General features: G+C 41.6%; 1 protein-coding gene across 2 annotated transcripts in view; it reads right to left on the bottom strand.

The window, feature by feature from the left end:
• ARID5B (AT-rich interaction domain 5B) overlaps positions 1-23,488 on the bottom strand; it is a 117,983-nt gene that overhangs the window by 10,331 nt on the left and 84,164 nt on the right. For both annotated transcript variants that reach the window (XM_086467110.1, XM_086467109.1), the window contains 3 exons: positions 18,655-18,859; positions 16,257-16,309; positions 8,596-8,693 (listed from right to left, as the gene is read on the bottom strand). In XM_086467110.1, coding sequence (XP_086323236.1) covers positions 8,596-8,693; positions 16,257-16,309; positions 18,655-18,859 — 356 coding nt within the window. The remainder of the gene's footprint in view (positions 1-8,595; positions 8,694-16,256; positions 16,310-18,654; positions 18,860-23,488) is intronic.

Raw genomic sequence — 23,488 nt, 5'->3', positions numbered from 1 at the left:
TAATAATACAAGATCTCATCTGAGCCAGTAACCACTACATTTTCATGTATTGATTACGCAGAATGAATGACTTCTTTGGCCCGACTCTGCTTCACGGGACACATGAGAGCACATCTATTTATAGACATGATAAAAAAAGTAGTTACAATAATGCAAAGGATCTGACCAGCCCAGAAAGAGGAAGGAAATTAAATGTTAAGGCTGCCAGTTTCCTCTCTAATTCTCCCCACTGTGTATGGATATGACAGGGCTCTTGGGCCAGGGAGGAACCATATGCCCAGGACACACAGGGTGAAGGAGGCAGTTCAGTACAACCCCTACCATTTTTTATATGGGTTGCTTCAGTGTTTATTTTTGTTTTCTCTCTGGCAGAATAAAATATTCCAGCACGTCTCCCACTGACATCATCTTACTTTCTCAAGGGCTCCAAGCTCAACTCAAAACAGCATGCAATGGAGCCTCTCGGCCACAAGAGTAATCTTGGAAGGACTTAAAATACTGAAGCTTATTCCTTGAGAGATGCTGCCCCATTCCCATGCTTAGCCAGAAGGTTAAGGAGGTTGATTGCAACAGGAATGGAAAAAGATTTAAATCTGCTCCACCAAACGAATACAGCAATGAGTTAACCCGTGGAACTCACTGCCAATGGATATCTTGGAGCCAAGGGATTAGTGAGATTACGCAAGGATTAGAGGCTAATGTAAATCATGAGAACATTAAGCCCTTAGAGTTTCAAAAAACACTGAAAAGGGACAGGCAATAAATCTCTTTACTGGTAGGAGTTTGGAAAACACTTCCCTCTTGTGCATATTATGCCACAGTGGCTCTTGCTCCTTCCCCTGAAGGCATTGCTGGTGCTGGTAGACAAGACAGCCAGTCTGCCTGGTTCAACAGGGGAGCCATCTTGTTCAATAGGTCCTCACAGCAGCTGGGCAGAGCCGCTCGCAGCCCCTGAAGACAGAGGGTCTGAGCGCAGGGCCAGGAAGAGCAGCCATCAACCCAGGGCAGCTCAGGCAGCTCCAGCAACAGCGCCTGCAGTGCAAAGGGGCCCCTACTGATAACCTCGGTGAGATAAACTCGATTCTTGTTCCCTAGAAACTAAGTGGCAAAACATTCAGTTGTTTTAAAGGGCCAGCAGGAATGTCCAAGCTCTGATCCCAAGAGAAGTCTAGTCTTTTTTACCCTGATGCCCTTCAAAAGGGATAAATCTTGGAGCAATGCTGTCAGTGTAAGCACAGGAAACAAGCCACCTTCAACAGCAATCAGCTGGTGGGGATGGCCAGGAGCAGGAGGCTGCTCTCCTGGGCACCAGCGACACATTCCCAGCAGAGAAGAGGGGAGAGGAATAACCCAAACTCTAAGTCTCAGCCTGTTCTCTGAAACGAGAACATAAAATACATTGAGGAAATCAAGCAGTGTCTTCCTCAAGCTTGATTTCCCCGGACTGCATTGTACAATCCAGGGGTTATGAAAGCAAGCCTTGCGTGCTTTTGTGTAGAACACAATAGCAATAGGTTTATTTGCATTTGTCTGAAGTACAAAACTGGCATGTACTTTATCAGCAAAGACAAAATATGTTTGAGTTCAATTTTCTTCCCAAAGAACTTTCCTTCCTTAAAGAAATGGCTCTTTCATCCTTTCATCAACAACTTTCCTCACAGCCCACTGGGAGTGCTGGTGGGTAATGAGAATGGCTCACTGCTGAAAGGTGGGAACTGCACTGCTGTAAGAGAATTCAAAGATACTTTGTTTTAAGTAAACTGGAAATTAGTGACATTACAAACACAGCTGTTGATTTAGGTGCACAGCCAGCCGAGGGAAGCTCAGGCACTCTCGATCCTATGGCTCAGCAGGGGGAGATGAACAACCCCAGTCTTTTGCCTTCCATGCAGATTTACTGCATGGGAAAGATTCCAAGGAAGGATGACAGGGACAGAGCAGCTTCCCCACGTCACTCTACCAAATTGCTACAAGCCTCCATTTTGGCCACAGTCACCACTTCTGCATCTAAAGGCAGACATGCATTTTGTTCGGTAGGTCCCTATAGCACCTGCAATGCTTGGTCTCTATGATCAGGGCAAGCTTACAGATGGCATTTTGCATTGCTTGTGGGGTGCTGGTCTCTTGGAGGGACTCCAAAATCCTACCAACCTCCTCCCTGGGAGCTCTGAGCCACATCTGTATTGCACAAAGCTGAACAATCCCTGCCACGTTAGCAAAGTCTGGCAGTAAAGTACAAGGTGGATATTCCCAGCCGACCCAGGGAACCTGAGGGGAAAGACCTTACTCTCCATCCTAGGTGCTGCTCCTGGAAAGGAGCATACCTCCCATCACACAACACCCTCCTGGGGCAACTCAACTCCCAGCAAGGAAAAGGTGCTTGTCTCCTTGTGCAGAGCCTGTCTCTACTCCTAGATGTCAAGAAATGAGGTTACCATGCGAGACACGCTTTACCTGACGTTGAACAACCATGAGAACTCAGCTCAGCTGCTTGGAGTGCCGGGACCTCAAGAGCATTGGGCACACTGCACAGCCTCAGTGCCTGGTAAGTGTTGCTGCACATGTGTATGATGGGCATGCCTGGGAAGTTCCCCTCTGCTTGGGTGACAACCCACCCAGGAGCACTAGGTAGCACACAGCATGCCCCAGTTCTGCTGGGACAAACTCCTGGGTGGAAAGAAGGATGGCTGGGAAAACAATTCCTCATGAGGAGAGAGACCATCTGTTTCCACGCACTGGAAGGTAGTGCCTGACTGTCCAGCACTTTTGCACCCAAGGACCACTGCTGACGCCAGTGCTGGTCAGTAAGTCTCTGAGGCTGAAAACCCAGAAATTTTGAAAAAAAAAAAGTGTGTTCTCAGATGTTTTGAATGGACAGCTAAGGATCTGTTTTAATGGTAAACAATTACATTCCTATGTCATCTGATACTTTTTAAATTTTTTTTGGGGGGGGGGGGGGAAGCTTTCTGAATTTTCAATAGTTCCTTTGTTAAAGCATCTGTTACTCACATAATTGAAAAGATGTTTGTTCAGTGGTACGCTTGAGAGTACAGTTATTTAATCTTAATGATAAAGCCCTGAGGGCAGAAAATCATAAGTAGAAACCTCTTGTTATTTATCAAAAAGAAAAAAAAAAACAAACCAAAAATCCAGTAAAAGAGAGAGAGAACTGAGACACCTCATCTATCTTCAGGCTTAAATTTGTGCTTGATGGAAAACTATTGAGACGATTTGCAACTTGCAAAGTTGTCTGGGAGTCTGGGACTAGCTGAAGTGGGAGGGGGGCAGGAAAGTTGGGTGAAGACAAAAATAAAACAACCAAGTTAGTACAACAAGAAAAAAATTGCTGCTTGGCAAGTTTTTTTGGGTCAAACAAAGAGCTAGCTGTAGTTTACAGCATGACATAACATTTGATTAATTTTTGCCTGAGGATGTTTTCACACTTAACATTGTAAAACAAAACCTTCTATTAATTACAATGTGTATTAAAAGATAACCATAAACATTTTCATGTAGATGCTATACTATCCTCCTATTTTTTGTTCCCTCTAAAAGATTGGCTGCTGTTTCCTACATAACTCCACTGAAATGCTTACATGTTACCAAAGTTATCCAAATGCTTTAACAAAACCAAACAGCATTTGCATGGAATGCAGGGCTCTCTTGCATATTGAATTACTGCACAATATCCTTAGGGTAGAGAGACTTTATGGCTGTTAAAGGGAAACCATGTAAGGGACCTATTTTGACCCGTCTTGTGTTTCTGATAATCTATAATATTTATGTAAGCAATTTAGACAGAAAAATGGCAAAATGTGCTCTGAGCTGTACAAGACACTGTATCTCCTGGGGTTTAGTCCCCTGGTAAGGGACATATGTGCAGGGTGCTCTGCAAGTGCCCAGGGGCCACAACCACAGCCAGAATAAAACCCTCTGCAGGTCTGTGTCCAAACTGTGGGCACAGCCACCTTGATGGACTGTGAAGAACTACGACCTGCTCTGGGGACCCATCTTACCTATCTGCTCCTCAAGTCCCAGGTGATTGTGGCTCTGCAGAACACTTTCAAACTCAGCTGCCTGAATGTGATGAGAGCATGAAGTCTAACAAACCTCTCTCCAGCTGGGTTTGACCAGGACAGTCTGGTTGTCAAGGCACTAGTGACTTGTGAGGGCCAGGATATAAGACATACTGCTGAAGAACAGGACATGGCCTGTGGGACGCTCTGGGTCCATGCCTGCTGGAGACCCCACGGGAATCAGGTTCCCTGCAGCACCCAAAGAGGCCAGGAGGGCTACTGCTCTATAGGACTGTCCAGCTGCTTGCCATGACACCTTCAAACACTGACAAGTCTGTCCACCAAAGCAGCCAAGGAGTGATACTGCATGCTGTTGCACACCACAATTCCCTGGCCTGTGCACACTTGTGCGTAGCTCGTGCACAAGTCTTGCTTTGGAGGAAACCAAGATGAATCACAGCTAGACTTGGAGGCAGAAAAAGACCCCAATAGGCAATTGCTCCTATTTATGCTTTGTTCAATGCATTTCATTGGGAACTTCATATACCTTGTAAAATAGCAGGTTGGGTTTTTTGATTTGGTTTTCTTTTTTTGAGTGGTGGTTGTGGTGTAATATTTATGAAAAGCCCCTAACAACAACGTCATCAGCACTGCAGAAACACAGCCTATCGTTCACACTGGAAAATTAAAGCTGCTGATCATGTGTTTTGTGCAAAAGTGAAAGAAACCTCAAACCCTGCATGTGAAAACCACATCTGCATTATTGGGTGAAGGCAGCATGGAGAAGAGTACTTCGCAGAAAAGTAGCCGTTTCTGAGGGTTTCTTGATAAGAGAGAGAGAGAGAGAGATGTAGGGTACTGACAAGGGCTGTTAGTTTCACAGGAAATGTTCAGGCCGAATCAGCTAATACCAACCACACACGCCTCCTGCTTTCTGTGATCATGCAAGGTAAGTGCACTAAAGGAGCACAAATGAAGAAAGTAGCGACCAAAACAACAACTCATAAGATCTGTACAGTCCGAGACATGCACAGAGCAACAGCCCCATGATGGGAAAACATTAATGATTTTTATATTGGTAATCATCTGTAACATGAGCAATTAAGTACAGTACTAATGGACTATAGCCAAGAGCCTGGTACTAATATTAAAAACTGACAGAGATGAATAGGTTTGGAAGGAAAACTAGGCTGACAAAGACATTTTTATGAAGTGCTTTGGCCTACTTGGAATAACCCAATCAGAGGCAGGTTCAGACCAGCCATGTCTACAGTGACAATAACACATTCATTGGCATTATACGATGCCTGCTATGCTTTAAATAAAAACACCCATTGCTTCTACTCAGCAACCTGCACTTTCATTATTATACTCATTAATAAAACGAAAGTTGTCTAACTAATATACAAATAACACTTACTGAAACACTGGCAGTCTCGTCTTAAAATTAAACCAGTTACTGGAAACACAAACTGTACTATGTGAAAAATGAATCAGTTGGTAACGCACACAAAACCTTTCTTTCCCTTTTACCAGGCAAACAAAGCAAACATCGTGCTGAAAGAAGCACTCTGCCTACCTATAACAAAGCAGCAGCAACCATCACAACCCCTGCTCCAAACAGAGGGGTGCGGAGACGGGAGCAAAGCATTCCCCACAGCCTTTAAATCTGGCTTTGTTTCAGCTTTCACCATCCTTGGTACCATGGGTCTGCTGCAACATGATGGCTTTCTAGATGTTATAAGCACCTTTTGAGAAAAGCAACATTTCTTCATGGGATTTGCTAGAGAGAAAGGCAGTTCTGCCTTCTCATTTTCTTGGTTGTTTTTTTTTTTTTTTTGGTTGGCTTTTTTTTTTTTTTTTCTTTTTCTTTCTGCCCTTTGAAGTTGTGTGTGAAACTCCATTTTGCAGAGGGGAACTTGGAGAGGACAGGAAGGTGGGATGCACTACCTGAATGGGATGTAATGTGCCGTTCCACTCCTCAGCATCCTAAGGATGTCCCTGAAAGGTCACTGCTGCCTAAGCAGCCTTGATACGTTAAAGCCGGAGCAAACAGCTAGTAGTTTCTCTGTCATCTTGGAATAAAGGTAGTTAACACAACACGGATGCCCTTGAGATCTAGTTGTAGAAATGAATGGCAAGGCTAAGTCAAACAGCAGCAGGATCAGTGAAGTCAAGGAACTGCCTGTTCTGCCTCCAGTAGGCAAGCAAAGGCCAGTGGGATTCAGAAAGGAAAAATCATGAGGTTTATTCAGCATTTACTTCCCAGCTTAATTCAATTTCCAGTTTAGCTTTACAGCTCACCTTCAAATTAGAAAATATATGTGTGTCCTGAATCATGAATGTGTATTCCTGCACTGCAGTTCTAGTTTTAGATTAAATGTCATCTGAGCACTTTGGCTATAAAGGAGCATTACATTTACAGGTGCTGTAGTTAGAATTACCAGCTGAAACAAACCATGACAATTTCATTTACTTTTTTCCAAGTCTGAGGCTTAATATAGCTTTCCTGTAGTGGAAAAAAAAAAGCGTCTAACACTGGAAATCTAGAGATTGGACCAGTCACTGAGTTTTTTTGTATACGTGTTTTGGTTTTGCAGACCAGATTTGGTAAAGCATATTTTAGGTAAGCTTAGGGCTAACCTAAAAATCCTACAAGTTTTCCTCCAAATGCCATCTTTTGACAGCCTGCCAGAGACCTGGAAAATAGGTGCTGCCTCTTAGCAGACGTAACCCAGAACTACACAACACACTGGCATCCAAGAACTCAGATTTGAGCTCTTTGGTGTGCTAAGACCAATCTAACCATAAACTAAAAGACTCTTTCCTCATACTGGCTCAAGGCAAGCAGAACTGCTTTTGGATAGCCTGGAAAGGCTTTTCAATCTTGAAGGCATCAAGTTTTCTAGTGAGCACAATGGGCTTTGTGGCACTTTGTAGTATACCCCTGAGTAACTGCTGAGTAAGTCACATGGATGAGTGTCTATGAATCGAAAAGGAGTGCAATTCAAGGGTTTTGCATGCAAAAACATAGACCACTAGCATGAAAGCAGAAGAGAGAGACAGGGCTTCATGGAGTTATTTGTGAATGGCTCACTTATTTTTCCACAACTACGAGAGATGTGTTCTCTTGGTGACTCTAGGATTTCAATACAAAGCCCAGCAACACTTGCTCCCTATGCAACCTAAGCCTGCAGAGACTGAACTCTCATGTGTGCCTGGGTCTGCTCTGTCAAATAAACAACATCCTACAAAGCACATCTGGTGATGGAAGACCCAGACTGCCAGTTTGAAACCCATCAGCTGGCCTGGCTGCAAGAGGAAACCCTGAGACTCTCGGGGCTGTGATGATGGAGGAGAAGAGCCAAATACCCACGATCTGATGAGTCAATTAAAAAAATCTATAACATTTGTCTTCAATACAAAGGCAGGGAAAATCCCCATCTGACACGCACAGCAACTCACTCCATTTGTTCTGCTGTTTGGATTGATCTCCAGAAAGCTTCTAACTAACTTTTACAGTGGCACTACATGCAACTTCTTTGTGCACCCAAGTCCCTATGCTGGAGATGTCTCCTGTAAATGACGGTGATCAACCTCCCCCTCTGTTAGGAGGGCACTGTCTCCCTTGGAGTGGCCAACATATAAGGCACCAAAAGAAGGCGAAAAACTGCCCAGGAAGCACAGCTCTGCTGTGTCGCCTGGTGCACAGGCAAGCACAATCTCTTCCTGACCCCAGCAAAGCAGCCTCTTTATGTCCAGGAACAAGGGACTGGACTTTCCTTATTCGAGCCTGAAATTGCAGCGCTTTTATTAACATTTGCTTATCTAAGAAAAAAAAGAAAAAAAAAAAAGGAAAAAAAGAAAAAAAAGGAAAAAAAGAAAAAAGAAGAAAAAAAGAAAAAAGGAAGGGGAAAAAAAAAAAGAAAGTTGTTTCTAAAAACCAAACCAAACCAAACCAACATTCCAGCTTCAGTATTTTATTCAATGCGTGCTGGATTCACAAGCCCTGGAAGTTATTATCTACATGGGAAGAATAAGAAATCAACAGTTCTGACCAGCAACAATGGCTGCAGAGTGTTTGGCAGCAGCTTGCAGGCAGGGAGGAGGGAAGGGAATGCAGTGAAGAAGAGGAATGCAACGCTCTGCATGACCTACAACATTAACAGCACCCTGCGTTGTGGGCCACCCCATTATTTTGATCACAACCACAATTTGCTTAATTGGTATTCCTAAAAAACATCAGAAGACAAGTGTTTGCATCAATTAGCTGTTGTTTCTTATTTTTCCTTGAATATGTTTTGCTCAGTTTTTCAGCTTCTTTAACCGGAAAGCTGTTGTAAAAATTAAGATATGTACCAAAAGAAAATCAGATGCTTCTTTTGTTTATTTAGTCACTGGAGACATACACTGTGGTTTAAATTACAATGGATTATCTGACTGAACTGTTGGGGGAATATTACCTTATCTTTAAGAAGACTCTCTCTCTCTCTTTCTCTAATTCTTTATAAAATGCTTTGAAGGCTCTCCAAATTAATTTTTTCATTATTAAACAAGCATTTCAGATTTGTTATCTTACCTTTCATAATGTCTGCGAGTACATGTAGCAGCACTTGTGCTTCCAGGGTTACCACCTAATTCATCATAAATATGTTTCCATTGTCGACGGGCTGTTATCTGTAAAAATGGCAACAGAAAATTTAATCTTGCATCTTTACAGATTCTACAGCGTTTGAGTTCACAACAACAAATGCATGTGTGACACTTTCAGAACAGCATGTACTACAAGCACTATAAAAGCCCCTACAGAATATATAGAAGGCACAGAGCTTTGAGTGTCTTTTTTTTTTTTTTTCTGTTAAGTAACACTATGCCTATTTTCTTTCTCTCTAAAATGGAGCAATCTGACTGATTCATTATCAAGTCACAAGCAATATGGCCTCACAAAAGACAATCTCAATCAATATAGGGTCATTAACCATCAGAAGTTATGCAGACAAATCCCACGGTGAATTACGAAAATGAAGCTCAAACCATACTCAGCACAAACAATGATTACATAGTTATTTTAACAGAATTAGAGAAAATAAATCTGCTGCAAACCCCGATTCCACCACAGAACTCTGTAAATCCACAAAAGCATAGTCCGTAACTCTTGTATGTTACAAGCTGTTTATTTTTATCCATTTATGTCAGTAAAACATATAGATCAAACAGTAATGAAATCTTAACATACTCCAATGTTAATATTTGAGCTATGTACTTTATTGGTCCATGCTGATGAAAATAAACATCTTGTAACATATTGAGTTGCATACCATGGTTCTGTTTTTTTTGTACAGAAATTAGGATTATACAGAATAACAGATGGAAGACCTGGCAAAAGAATTGTTTCTGACTACCACTTCATTATTTTATATATTCTGCTATATTTAAAACAGGAAGAAAACCAGGAATAGGACAAGCATAACAGATCACCCTCTTTTGCCTGCAGCTCATAAAAAAGGCCAGTGGAAAATTGTGGGGGCAATTTGGGGAGAATTTTGTCATTTTCTGTGGAATGCTGTGGATTTTAATATATTCAGCCCTGGAGGCTTCTTCAGAGTTACCCACAGAGCAGTCAATGGCATTTACAGAGGAGCTAAAGGCAGCAATCACAAGAAAACAAATATTACAACTTGCAATTTGAGGCCTGTAATTTTAATCTAAATAAGAGGAGATGGCTACCATCATTAAATATTACAGGGTAAGAGGTGTTTCTTTTTCACTCAATACAAAAGGAAAATCCTTCCTTTGCAGAAATCATTCTCCAAAGCCAAAAGCATAGTTGGATACTTATCATTTGACAATGTTACAATTTCTTCAAGTTCACTGTTTGTACAGTTCTCATTAGAAAACACCAGCATCTCCAACTCACTATAGCATGTGCACATAGTTTGCACCTACAGATACTTGCAAAAAAAAAAAGGGAGTATTTAATCTTAAACCTTATTTAAAGCAAAATGGAATGACTGCATTCACTAATTTTATTTTCTGTCTTCTGCAACCAACCCAAAGACCACAGGCACAAGAGACAGACTGCAATTCAAGGATAAATTCTGCACAAGTGAATTATTTAAATACAAATCAAACACTCATCTGAGGATAAGGTTCATTTTAAGTCTAAGCCTTTGTTTAAGTTCTTATGCTGTCTATTCCCCAGGCTACCCACACTTCTACCTATTATTACCACTAAAGGGCTTGAAGAACTGGGGTCCTAATGAGCCATAAAGAACGTCACCTCATGAGAATACAAACAGATGCTCCTTCTGTAACCTGAAAGGTCAAAAGGAGCTGGACCAAGTATCCTGCTGTGGAGGAATGCCTGGACAGGAAGCTACCTCTGGTCCTGCCTCCCACACCTATTCCACCGGTCCTTGGGACAGGCAAAGGACAGAGACATGGCCAGACAGCCCTTGTCTTCTGGTAGCTCCCAAAAATCAAGTCCCTGGCAGCCTCACGGACTAGGAGAACAAAGATGCACAAAGCCAATCTGGGGTCTGTGCTCTGGCCCTCTGGATGGCTTGCAAGGCCGTGGGCCAGGACCTGATGCTTCGGCTAAGTACAGTGATGCTGTGCAGAAGCTACAAATGAAAGTAAACGGTTAGTCAGCAAGAGGACTACTGCAAGCCCCCTTTTTAAACATCCCAATGTGACTAAGAAGCATGGTCTCCATTTTCAAAAGAAAAATGCTAACCTTAGAGGCCAAGTGTCATGAACTATGAGCTGCCTTCAGAGTTGATACTCAAGCTGGAACATGAGTAAACACAACCAACTTTAAGTGGAAAAGGGAATCCCTTGGAATCCCCTGGATAATTTTTGGTGTCTCTTTCCTCTATGCTGCTTAGAATAACAGTATTTACACAAACATTTCCCCAGCTTTATCCAATTCTGCTTCTGCAATGGACCAGAACTCCTTAGCAATTAGCAGAGCTGTGCCCTCCGTACAGAGCTAAGTTTAAATTTGACATTCCCTGAAACGATTGTTTTACTAACAAAGCCTGGGGTTGAGTTTTCCCCTGCTCTGGAAAGTTTAGTTTTTATGCTTAATAAACTTCAAAGGACTAAACTAATTGATAAATTACATCCTTATACAATCTGAGCAAAATGCTGCACTGTGGAAACTTCACAGTTGTCACGCAGGGCAGCACTGCTCAAACTGGATGCTCACGCTGGCCACATCCAAATTGAGGACTGCTTTCTTTTCTCATACAAGTCCTGCCCAGCCACCTCAGTGACTAGGAACTTCCTGAGGAGCCAGGAAAGGGCAGTGCTTGGCAATGCTTTGCTTATGGTTGCTAATCCTACCAAAAATGCCTGTCTTGGCTGCTTTTACACAGCAGTTTTAACTCTGGAAGGGCTCATATGTGCTCCCAGTTAGTAACATGTTCATGAGCAGGGCACATGAGGAGCAGAAAGGCAGGTAACAAAAGGTATGAAAATGGCAAAATATTTTAGCTGCCTTGGCAGAGCATTTTCCATAAACATTCAGGAGCAAAGTGTCAGGTTTTTTTAAGGGCATGGAGCTACAGCCATGTAAGACAACTAAGACCCTGCAAAAGCTTTAATGAATGCCCTGAGCATTTTCATTTCACAATTTTGATTAATTCAGCTTCAGTTTCCTGATGTAAGTTGACCCGCTCCTGTAGAAAACATATAGAAGATAAAGAACTTTTGCTGCTTTAGTTCTCCAATTTGTTTTTCCCTATCCTACCAGTATATACATTCCTCCCAGTGCCTGCCACATTTTTAGAAGTGCAGGATGCTCCAGGTTTACCCATTAATCAAGGCAATTGCACAGGCCAGTCTCATCTCTGACAGTTTCCCATTCCAATACTGGCTTCACAATCCTAGAGCTGGGTCCATTGGAAGCTAGGAGCTTTGAAAACCTCTGTGACATCTTTCCCAATCAGCAGAATTTGGAGTTAAGCAAAAGACTGGTCTGCCCAGGGACCTGAGAGCAGATCTGATCTGGTTCCTGTATGTACAGTATTAGGCAGTGACTGGTACTCAAGAACAACCAAATAAAAGCAATGACCTTATCTATTAGAGAACTGTTTGTACAAATGCTTTTAATGGCATCTTCTGCTTTGAGAAATCTTAAGGTCTTCTGCACTAGAATCCCAGCTCCCAGCTGCCTTCCTCATGAAAAGGCTTCTTGCTTATTTCCTGCTGCAAATCTAATGAGGGATTTTCTGGTCATGGTATGTGATATTCACCGTACTCTTCGAAACTGAGCTCTGGGTATTAGCTCTGTATGAAACAAACCCAGGTAGCTTCGCATTCCACTGATGTATCAGTTTCTTCAGGCCTGCCCAGATGCAGGACTGCTGTACGTGTCAATCATTAATTTTTAAAAACTAAAGCACTTTATTGTTGCTTCAGAAGGCAGCAGCTAAATGGGATCCCACTGACCTTTGGCAAAATTTAAGCCGCTACACACCGAAGGTTAAGCTCCACCTAATTTTCTTTTTACCCTTTATCTTTCTAAGACATCTCCAGACAGAGTCCATTCAGCACCACAGCCTTCTGCAAACATGTCAAGGCACTCCTTTTGTGGTGGCTCAAAAGGAAAAATGCCACTTCATGACCGGCCAAGGAAAACTTTTTAGGTAAGTCCTGTAAGCTTCCCATCTATGAACATTGCACCTTTTACTCACTTGACTTAGGGTGACCGACAAAATTCCAGGCAATGGCTGTTAAATGCCACCGCGTCTGAGCCCCCTAGAACGTGATGTTGTTCTGTATTTCATCCAGGGATATGGGTACATTTTAAATCATTCATACTGTGAAGGTCTGCTATAAGAGTGCTTTCCAATGCACTCTCCTATTATCAGTAACAAAGATGCTCATTTCATATATCTTTGTTTAAGAGAAATTTGATCCTACCAATTCCAAAGAGACAGCTTCATCTGTTAAGGACTTAAACCGGTTTGTACAGGTTGCTATTTTTATTAAGCCTGTATTATGTCCAACAAGAAGTACATGGGACTGTGGTATTACACAGTTGTAGATGACAACTAAGAATTGGTAATCAAACAGAAAATGGACAGATAAGAAATGCAGTAGTCCAAGTAGTCCAACTGGAGAGCCCTTAAATATGACATATGACACACAATCATGACTTGACACTACTAGATGTCCTGTATGTATATCCCATATGAAGGTAATACTCTCTGTCAAGCCTCACTGGATCCATTCCAGACCCTGATACACGACAATAAAGAAAAGCCAGACAGATGGCTAAGAAAGTTGTTCTTTGCATCTCAAATCCAATCCCTGGCTGTTTTCACTCACTTTTAGATACTTAAGCAACAGGACTGGACATAGAGGTCTTGCACTGTTTTGCGAATCTGGGCAGAAGCTGGAAAATACCATACATAACCTGTGCTTGTTTCTCAAACATGTTTTTAAAGGCCCATCAAAGAACCTATACATGGACAAGGTGGACAGGGCAGGGGATGAAAATGAAAATGGGCTATCATTGTTCTGCCAAACACAAGGATGTACAGTTTGCAACTGCTTTAACTGGGAAGGTTTCTACACTTACTAGTAAAAACCTATTCATCTGACCACTCTAAGTTATGATATGTGATTTTAACCAATCTTCCTGTTCATAAAGTGGCTGTCACACACTGAAGCCAAATTATCTACTTTTAAATATTCTTCTCAATATTTCCAAGATAAAAAGACTCATTTCTATCTCAGTGCACAAACCAGAAACTTGTGAAATTTTAAAACAAGTTAAAGATGATGAAGCCCTTATAAGGGACAAATGACTCATTCAAGTCAGATGAAAGGGTCCATATAGGTAAATGTGTATTAATCACGGTAGGTTCAAGAAGGCCTTTGCTCTGCACATGACTTCTCATCATCAATAAATAGCGGCACTGTGTGTGTGAGTGGTGGATTCTGGTCATTATTGAATTACAGCACTCAAAATTTCTACATCTAAGCAGACCTGTCTAAGATTCTGCAACTGATACTGAGGTCCATGTCACCCCAGTCATCCACTGCCTTGATGAAAAATGAAACATGAATCAAACACAAAAACCTCTAAGCAATGCTCACCATGATAAAATATACACAAACAAATGCAGCCTGGCAAACTCGGTGACTATCAACAGGCCATAAAATAATAAAAACCAGAGTGTGCAGAGGTCAAAGGATTGCAACAGTTATTGATTTAATATTCAGGGAATGTAAAGCAAAGGCAGATCCATATTGAGGATGAGACTGTTAACAGAAGAGAATGAGTCAGGAAATCTCATGCTCCATGTACAACTTAAATTGCATCACAACGGTCCACCCAACTTCCGCTCTTCAGCAGAGAGCACAGATGCCACTCACATCATAAAACCAGGATCAGGCCCATCACTTCAGCCAGAGTCACTCTGAAACCAAAGCTGGGGTCCCAGGTACATCAGAGGGTGTGAGCTATGCCTGTCTTGCCATTTACTGACCCGCAAGCAATTGCTTAGTTTCTTCTCTATGAAGAATAAGCACCACTGGTACATTTTCATCAAAGGTGACAAATGCCCCTAAACAAGAGAGAGCATCTGTCATTGAGAAAGGGACAAGAGCTTTGAGACAAGGATGGACTGATGCTACTCCGGATGACATTCTCACGTACGTGATCTTTCCTCTCTGATCCTCTCATGTTTCTGCTGCCACTGGTAGAGCTGGCTCTCTGGCCTCAAGTTCACAAATTCACCATTTTATTCCTGCTCTGCCCCAGGCACAGAGGTTCATCTTCTCCAGCACCTCTAAATCCACCCCTCTCCCTCTCATTCTGGCACTAAAACTCAGCTCTCTTCAGCTAGCCGCCACTTTGGCATCCCTGCTTCTATACTTGGTCCTGAAATATTGCTGTGTAAACTGCCTGCCTCCCTAAACACTCTGAACATGCCACTCTCCTTTCAGTCTCCCTCCCGGCCTTCCCTTGTGCTCTGGATCAAGTTCAGGATTTGAGCCCTCATTTTCATTGCACTTTACTACTCATGGCAATTACTGTTGGCTCATAATTTCTGTAACAATCTATCTATGGTAGCTATTCATTCACATATGCCCATGAGCACACCTACGCACGCCCCTGTACATAACCATGGTATGTGCTGATTAATGAAAGACAGAGGAACAATAAAAGACAAATCAAGCATGTATTTTTGTTGAGAATGTCAGATTTCATGTTTCACAAAATCCCAGCCACATCCACACTAATCAACACGGGCTCCTGATTTACAGAACAATGAGCTTTATTGTATGGAAGGAAATCAGTGAGTTTTGTACTTTGGTTCAAACAACTTTCAGTTTCTCGATAGTGCATTTCTTCTTCTCGTTTCTCTACAGCACAGATATGTCCCAGATTACTTCGTAAACAAAGCAAAAATAATTTCTTTCATCCAACTGCGGCAGGAACTGAACAACTTAATCTGATCATTGTGTGCAAAGAAAATATTTCCAGTGACGACATCTTCCTATGTCAATTGGTTTTTATTACAGATGTCATCTCGATGTGCCATATTAATGCAGCTCTTTCTTCTCATTTCAAGATTTTAATCTAAGTTTCTTACTCTAATATTTTATTGGTTCAAAATACATGCTGTAAAATCCATGGCCATCAAATTTTCCTGTGAGCTAAAAATAAACTGCTTTTGTCAGATATGGTTAGCTGATAAAAAGTGTCAGAGACTTTTCTGAATTACTTTGATAACTTCCTGTTTATGTGGTACTGACCCTTGTCTAATAAAGATCTTTTACACTTGGAATAAGAGAAGATACTGAAGCATACTATTCCTTAAAGGACAATGCTGATTACTTTTGAAAGCCTTTAATACATTTCCCATATTAGACATGAACAGATGTCAGGGATGTTGCCAAGTGAAATTTCTTTTATGCAATCTTGGCTTGTTGTACAATAATAGCCCTTTCTCAACATGGGAAAAAATTACAGACCCAACTAATTTCCTTGACAGGGAAGAGTTACATATGTTTTCCACTTGTAGTTTTTACGACAAGTTTACAATTTTGCCAAACCTGGAACTAATTTGGACTGTTTCCAAAAATGGTCCAATAAACCCACAATGTGTACAGCTAGCCTAAAATGCAGCAAATGATTGTTTGCCTTTACATTTATTTTTTTTTCTCACAGGGAAAAGTTAGATTGCACAATTATTTCATTTAAGTTACTTAAACACTTACTGTTTCATATCCTCCCAGTTTTTGAGCAGCTTGAAACATAGTCCAAAGGTTAACTGTTAGAGGGACAATAAGTATTTAGATAAGCATTGCATTAACCAACATATTTAAAAGAAATTAAATTAAACAGTTTTTTTAGAAAGAAAAGTAGAGGAAAAAAGCTCACAGCCCTTGAAAAAGCTCTTGTGAAACATCTTCCAAAAAAGTATTTACATAATCTGAAGAGTAAATATTAGCCCATATTATATATATTTTTAATTACATGTAAGAGAACACACTTAGATTCCTTAACAGGACTGGAAAAACACACTGAGACAAAGGTAATGGGCTTATTTGACTCTGCTGATAAGAGGCACAGTATAGTGACCCTAGCATGTTTCCATAACTTTGATAATAAAAATTACTCATTGGGAAGAATGTTGCTTTTAATTATTTATTTAACACTGATTTCAACAGCAAGAAGCATAAGCCACACACTGGCTCACAGGGAAAGCCTACTGATTCAACAACAATACCCAATTATTTACTGCAGCTCAGATAATGGCCTCCATAATCAATAACCAATAAACAATAAGCTGTGTTCTAATGGATCCTGTGTGAAGGAACCCAGAGGGCACACAAATGAGATATACCATAATAATTATAGCATGGGTGGTCGTGCCTTGCCCATGACTGTGAGGTCAGAGGAAGAGAGAAAACCCAATTCAAAAGATATGTTAGGAGATACTTGTTACTTCCTGCGGAACTCCTCCTCTCTCCCATGCTTTTCATCCTGGCTCACTCTTGCTGCTGGTGTTTCATTTTATTTTATTTTACTTTACTTTATTTTGTTTTATTTTATTTTATTTTATTTTAATTGCTAGAAGAAAAACTGATGTTTTAGCTCTATGAAAGCTGTATGCACTATTCCACCAACAAACAGTGATTCCCCATAGGCATACTACAAAACCTTCAGGCCAGCCTCAGGAGTAATGCTGTGGACCATGGAGGATGGGATCTCTTCCTCCACTGGGGGATGCTCTGTTGTACTGCACATAGTGCTTCTTCCCACTAACCTATTTATATTGGCAATGTTTGCACAAGTCTTTCTGGACAACTACAGAGTCCCGTCCAGTAAACATTTCTGCTCTTCTCAGCATACTTACTCTTGGCATTTAAGTATTTGCTGGATCAGGCCCTTAATTTATAATGAGTGTCAGGCAACTTTCAGCTGAATGTTAGCAGAGGGCCCTATCCCTGGTATGGAATTTTAGAAAGAATACTTTAGTTTGTCTTTCAAGGACACCCTCTCCCCATGCTTGAGGGAGTGCAAAATAAAACAGGGGGCAAAAAATCCCCTCTTCAACACAAAACGTTCTGAAAGCCTCATTGAACCTTGCACTGTTTCAAAGCTATCAAAGCTTTGCTTAGGCCTTGATTTAATCTGAATCAATGCATAATGCAACGAAGCTGTTCATAGTACATTAATTTTACTTCCATTTCAAGCAGCCAGTTTTCAGACAAACACTGTAATCATTCAGAGTTATATAAGTTTATAATGGCTGCTGGAGGCCTGTTGCAATCAGTGCCAATTGCCATTAGGTATGTAAATTGTCATGTAAAACATACAGGTTTGACATTCTTCATCAAAATAACACATGGGTTTAATCTGGGAGATAAATTAAGAGTAAATAATATTTCAATCCATGGAGTTTTCCCTTTAAGGAAATAAAGTATCATTCAATCTATAGATAAGGAGGAAAAACACACCCATTTACAGCTTTTGTTGGAAACTGAAAGATCTACCTTGCGCTGCAATATTTATGTAAAATTTAGTTACAAGTGTATGTTTTCCACCTACAATTGCTTTACAGATTGTGGCACTACAAACTGTACATGCCAAAGCAATTCTAAACATTGCATTCTGTATTAAACAGATACAGTCTGGTTTTATATTCTCCAGAGTCAGTAATTTATTAATTATAAACACATTTTGGGGCTTAAAAATACGATCCCTTTTGTGCCTTTCTTGACCACCTTTAAATGTCTTCCTTTAATATTTGTCCTTTCATAAAGAACATCTGGGCACAATAAAGATACGTCATATTATTAACTCAGAAGAAAGGCATTACAGACGCTGCAGATTTACAAAACAGAAAACTAGAGAGTTTTCAACATGCCTATTTCTAGTCATAATCAGTGGATTTAAACCTATAAATATCCGGCAGCAACTACCCCACAGAAGGAAAAGAAGCAAATCTAGGCGTAAGACAGTAAAATGCCTGGACTGCAAAATGTGTAGATATAAACATGGTCCCCCCATCCATAAGGCTTTAAAATAGGCTTCATGTGCAAATACTTTCTCCAGAGAAGCCAAACCATTCTAAAATGTCAACAAGAAAGTGAGAAAAAGGATACTTACTCTGCTTAAAACCTAAATAGGGTATTCGTTCAATTGGTGTTTTCCTTTCTTTCATATATTTATAAAGAGCCACAAGGAAAGCCTGCTCATCAGCTCTGCATTCTTCACCTATGGCAATCTTTGATTTATCCTCACTTGAGCCTTTTTTACAGTTGCTGTTGTTACTCTTGGGTTTGGGCAAAGCTGACTTAGCCTCACATTTTACCTGGGAAAAGAAAAGATGTCATATCAGATCTGGGTAACCTTTAATTTTCACTTAAGGAATAAATACCCTCTCCTAGCAGAATGGATTGTTGAAAAAATGAAGGCCAAACCATGCAACTGTGTTTGAGGAGAAACAAAGGAAGCTATTTATAGAGCTAAATGTCTTGTTCTGAATCTTAGTCACAACATATTTAAATAGCCACATCTTTAAATCATTATAACCCATTGGTAATGCTCTCCAGATCTGCATTTTTATGACTATACATTGCTATGTCACAGACAGCTCCCATCTCTCACATACACTTGCCATTAGCAAGTCTAATAATAACCTTCATTCCAGGATTGACACTAAGCATTGTCAACTCCCGTAGACAACCCTTGGAGCTGAGGGTGCTCAAACCCTTCCAGGAATGCTCAGCAGCCAGCTCTGAAACAACACATTTTTCTCTCCTTTGGCCCACCAAAATAGACGCAAACTTTGGCAAGCCTTACCCAGGCAGAGCTCTCGGCATACACAAGTGGAGGTTTTACTGCAGCACAGACTTAAGTCAAGTGGGTCTGAGCATGTGCTTAAACTTAAGCACAGCCCTAAGTATTCAGCAGAAGGAAGAGGCTGGCAGCTGGACCCTTTCCTGGTAGACGCTGGCAGACCCAATGAACACAAGTCCCAGAGCTCCAGGTCTCCCACTGGCCTCCCCGGCAGATGTGTGCTAGTCAGGAAGCTAACAAATTGGAACCACTTCACCTTTCATCAGTATTCAAATACGGAGAAAAATATCCAGTGAGACTAGCTTAATCCTGCAGTCCTCCTAAAGATAATCCTCTCATTGAATCAAGCAAATTACAACGTGAGCATTCCCACAATTTAGGTACACAAAACCCCAAAGATCAGAACCTTGCAAACTGATTTTTAAAAGCTCCCCATGACCAAGATGGGATCCACACTTTTCCAGTGAAATACTGGAAGCCCTCCAATACCAGGTAGTGGAGATGGTTACATGTATTTTGGATTTGCGCTGTCCCTTCACCATTTTTGAGTGCTACGAGGAGCATTCTGGCAGCTCTATACCCATCCAAGACACATCCTTTGTGCTCCCAGAGGGAGCAGGGAGACTGTAAGAGCCAGTTATTCGGTATTTTAGGAGGACAGCAGAGGAAAGCAGGGTACCTTGCTGAACAGGAAGGCAGGAGCTCTTGGTCAAGTAAGCCATTGACTTTCCTTCCCTCTCCTCACTTCTAAATCAGGTGCTTCCTGGGTACTTGTTGACATTTTGGAAGTAAGTGCTATGAACAGCATTATGTAAGTGCTTGTAAATAACAACAAACATATAATTGGAAAGACTATGATATGCTTATTTCATCTCAATAAAGCTACCCTGTGTTTCAGGCTCAGGGAAAGTAAAATATTTTCTTTTATACTCCTTCAGGGTATTAACTTTACAGAAAGCACTGACTTAAGGTTAGCTGCCTCCATAGTTTTCCACAGATGTTGGACAAAGCAATGCTAGCTCCTAATCAGAGGGGAGAAGTGGCCACAATTTTCCAAGGTAACCGATGCTGCTGAAAAATCTCCCTGTTGGACACTGCAGGGTATAGGCTCGCTCCTCCCAGGCACTGCAGCAGGGACTGGGAAATGGACTTCCTGTGGGACTTTCCTTGAGCACTTGCTGCTGTAATATGTCTGCTGTATTGCTCAACATTCTCCGGTGGCATGGTTCAAAGACGTATTGTCTTCCTATGGCACAAGACACCATGCTTTGCCTTTTAGGAATAGATATGCTCGCTGATTAAACTTCTGTAAAGATCCTGGGTTTCATCCAAAACTCAAAGGGGCTAATGCAATTTTTTTCCTATTAAATGAACTTCGGATTTCCTCATCCACTTTTCAGTTCAGAGTGTAATCCCTTGATTTTTTTATTTTGGCTCATCGCATAATTATTTAACAGCTTCCCCTTATAAAGTTTAGATTACATTGTCATAGTTTTCAATGCTATACCAAAGACTGGGCTAGCATCCCCAATATGAAAACATGATTTCAATAAATTTAAGATTCTTAATTTGAGCTGCAAATTTATTGCAAGCTAAACTTGGAACAAATTCACTGGATCTGGGAATCATTTTTCAGTTTCGTCACACACTTGCTAGGTAAAGTCAAGCAATCAATCATTTAAATGAATTTTCTTTTTCAAACTGGACAATTCTGAACTATGTCTGCAAAGACAGCCTGGGCATAAATGCTAAACGAAATCAAAGCTCACTGCTATGCAAGCAAACTAATGGCAAGGGACGTTACTCCCAAGGAGACAAAAAGAAACAAAGAAAATAACATAAAAAAAGACACCATGAGTGTGAAAATCCCGTGTTACACACAACCTCCCTCTCTCCAGCGTACAGAGAAGCGAGGTCAAAGTGTCTGTGGAACTCAAACGTGCCAAAATGCAACAGATGGACTCCAAGCAGAGTCAAGTTCAACAAAGCTTTGATGAAGGCTGCAATGCTTCATCCGCTCAGCGTTTGAGGCACAAGCCTCACTTTTGGAACCTCCTTACTGTCTGACAGGAGACATGGATGAATGCCATGACCAATGACTAAGGAGAACGAAAAGGGCCAAATGCCATTCTTGGTAACACTGGTGTAAATCCAGCATAAATGTATCTAAGTCAGTGAGAGCGATGACAGATTTTCACCACCTACCACAAACCGCCCTTCTCTCTCAAAACACAACTTTGAATCTTCCTAGAAGAATCTTCTGGAGGAAGGTCCTGAATGCAGAGTTTTGCTTGGCTCTGCTCTCTTTTCTGGTCTGCTCAGAAAGCCTGAACGACTCCGTCATAAAGGGAGAGTTCAATTTCCACAGGAGGAGTTAAAGCTCTTTCATTGCAGCCTCAGTGTAACACCTCCAAAATGAAACTGAGGGCTAAGGCCTTCACAGGCAACCCAGCACCGCAGCATGGATAAACTGGGGGTGTACATATCTGACCCCCTTCTGCTGTGTGTTCTATCAGAGGCGTATGATCCCTGACAAACAGCCAGTGAACGCTCATGGGTACACCCATGTGTTTGCCTTCTCCTGCCAGAGGTCACACACAACACAGACCACTACAGACCTGCATTTTAAAGTTTTAATCAGACAATGGCTGAGGTGCTTGGAATAAATCTCTGGGTCTGAGAGCATGCCAGGCCACCTGTGGCCACAGGAAAACCATATCCTGGCAACTTTTAAACTGATTTCCCAGCTCTTGCTGTAGAAATGAAGTGAGATTTACTTTAGCATTTGCACTAGGAGATGTAACAAGTAGATTCATTTGGGGACAATTTCCATGTTTAACATGTTAATCCTTTCAGCTCTTTGAAATGGTCAGATTAGCCAGTGTTTAAAAAGACTTACAGTGCATTTCTGCACACTTTGCATGGGAACGCTCTTTGGGAGCATGAAGCAGGTACAATGAGTGCCATGCTAGAACCTACAAGTGCCAAAAGCCTGTCCAGTACTGATGACACATGGAGTATGAAAGCCTCCAGAGTCCTGTGAGTGTTTGGAGAGAAGAGCTCTCCAGGAGAGCTGATCCTGCCTCAGTAGATGGCCTCATATTCTTCTGAGTTTTATATTCCTAGCCTGGGATCTAATTCCCCTGGGATCTTCCCCAGGAGGTACTAAAATGGATGCAGTGACCAGCAAGGACATCAAAAGACAGAAGTGGTACAGGAAAGACTCACTTCCCCTGGCAGCACCCGCAGGTCCAGGGCCACACTGTCTGTCCCGCTATCACTCTATTTTTAACAAGCCACCTACACTGGAATTTACTCAGAGCTGCTCCTACCCAATCAAACACTCTTCTGTGTCAGGTAACAGTAAAAGCCTACAAAATGATCTGCTGATGGTTCAAGGTAAACATGCCTAATGAGAACAAAGTTGTAAGAAGGTACAAAGCTTTCTAGTCATTGGCAGCTGAGAACATGAAATTCAGCAAGTCATTACAACCACGTGGCTTGCACTGGTCTTGACAGGCTCAAAACCACAGTCTTCAGAATGCCACTTCTGCCATTTCCTGACCCAAACTGTACAGCCACTGCATCTCCATCAGAGCCGTTGCCCCATCACCTGAGCAATGAGGCTGTTGTCAGATACTGGGTGCCATGATCTTGAGGACAAAAGCAGCACAATTTCTGCTCAAAAGGGATTTTAGCTGGGACAGGAATACAGCCAGGACTCCTGGCAAAATGTTTCAGCGTATGTCACAAGTGGATTTGTCCTATTTACACTAGCAGTGTTCAACCCTGCTCTCCATGGACCCATTGTCAGCATTAGTCAGAGATGGAGCACGGACAGAGGAGGAAAACTGATGGTGAAGACCAACATGGAGCCTAAGATGACTTAACATCCCAACTGTTCCCAACAATGAGAAGACAGTAGGTGGATCTCCATTGCCCCCGCTTCCCCAAATACACTTCCCCTCCTTCCCCAGAAACCCATAGGCAGGGTCTGTACAAAGTGCAATACATCTGCTGTAGAGGGTTTCTGATTCACTGTCCTCCTCTTATTACAGTATATCCACAGCCCTAAGACACAGATGGATATGAAAAGCCACAGTGAAGTCAGTGTAACTACATGCAAGGACATTATATCATG

The sequence above is a fragment of the Leptosomus discolor genome, chromosome 6, assembly GCF_034619465.1.
Source record: "Leptosomus discolor isolate bLepDis1 chromosome 6, bLepDis1.hap2, whole genome shotgun sequence".
Taxonomy (NCBI): Eukaryota; Metazoa; Chordata; class Aves; order Leptosomiformes; family Leptosomidae; genus Leptosomus; species Leptosomus discolor.
Note: the sequence above shows the minus strand (reverse complement) of the source record. Positions and strands in the feature narration are given on the sequence as shown.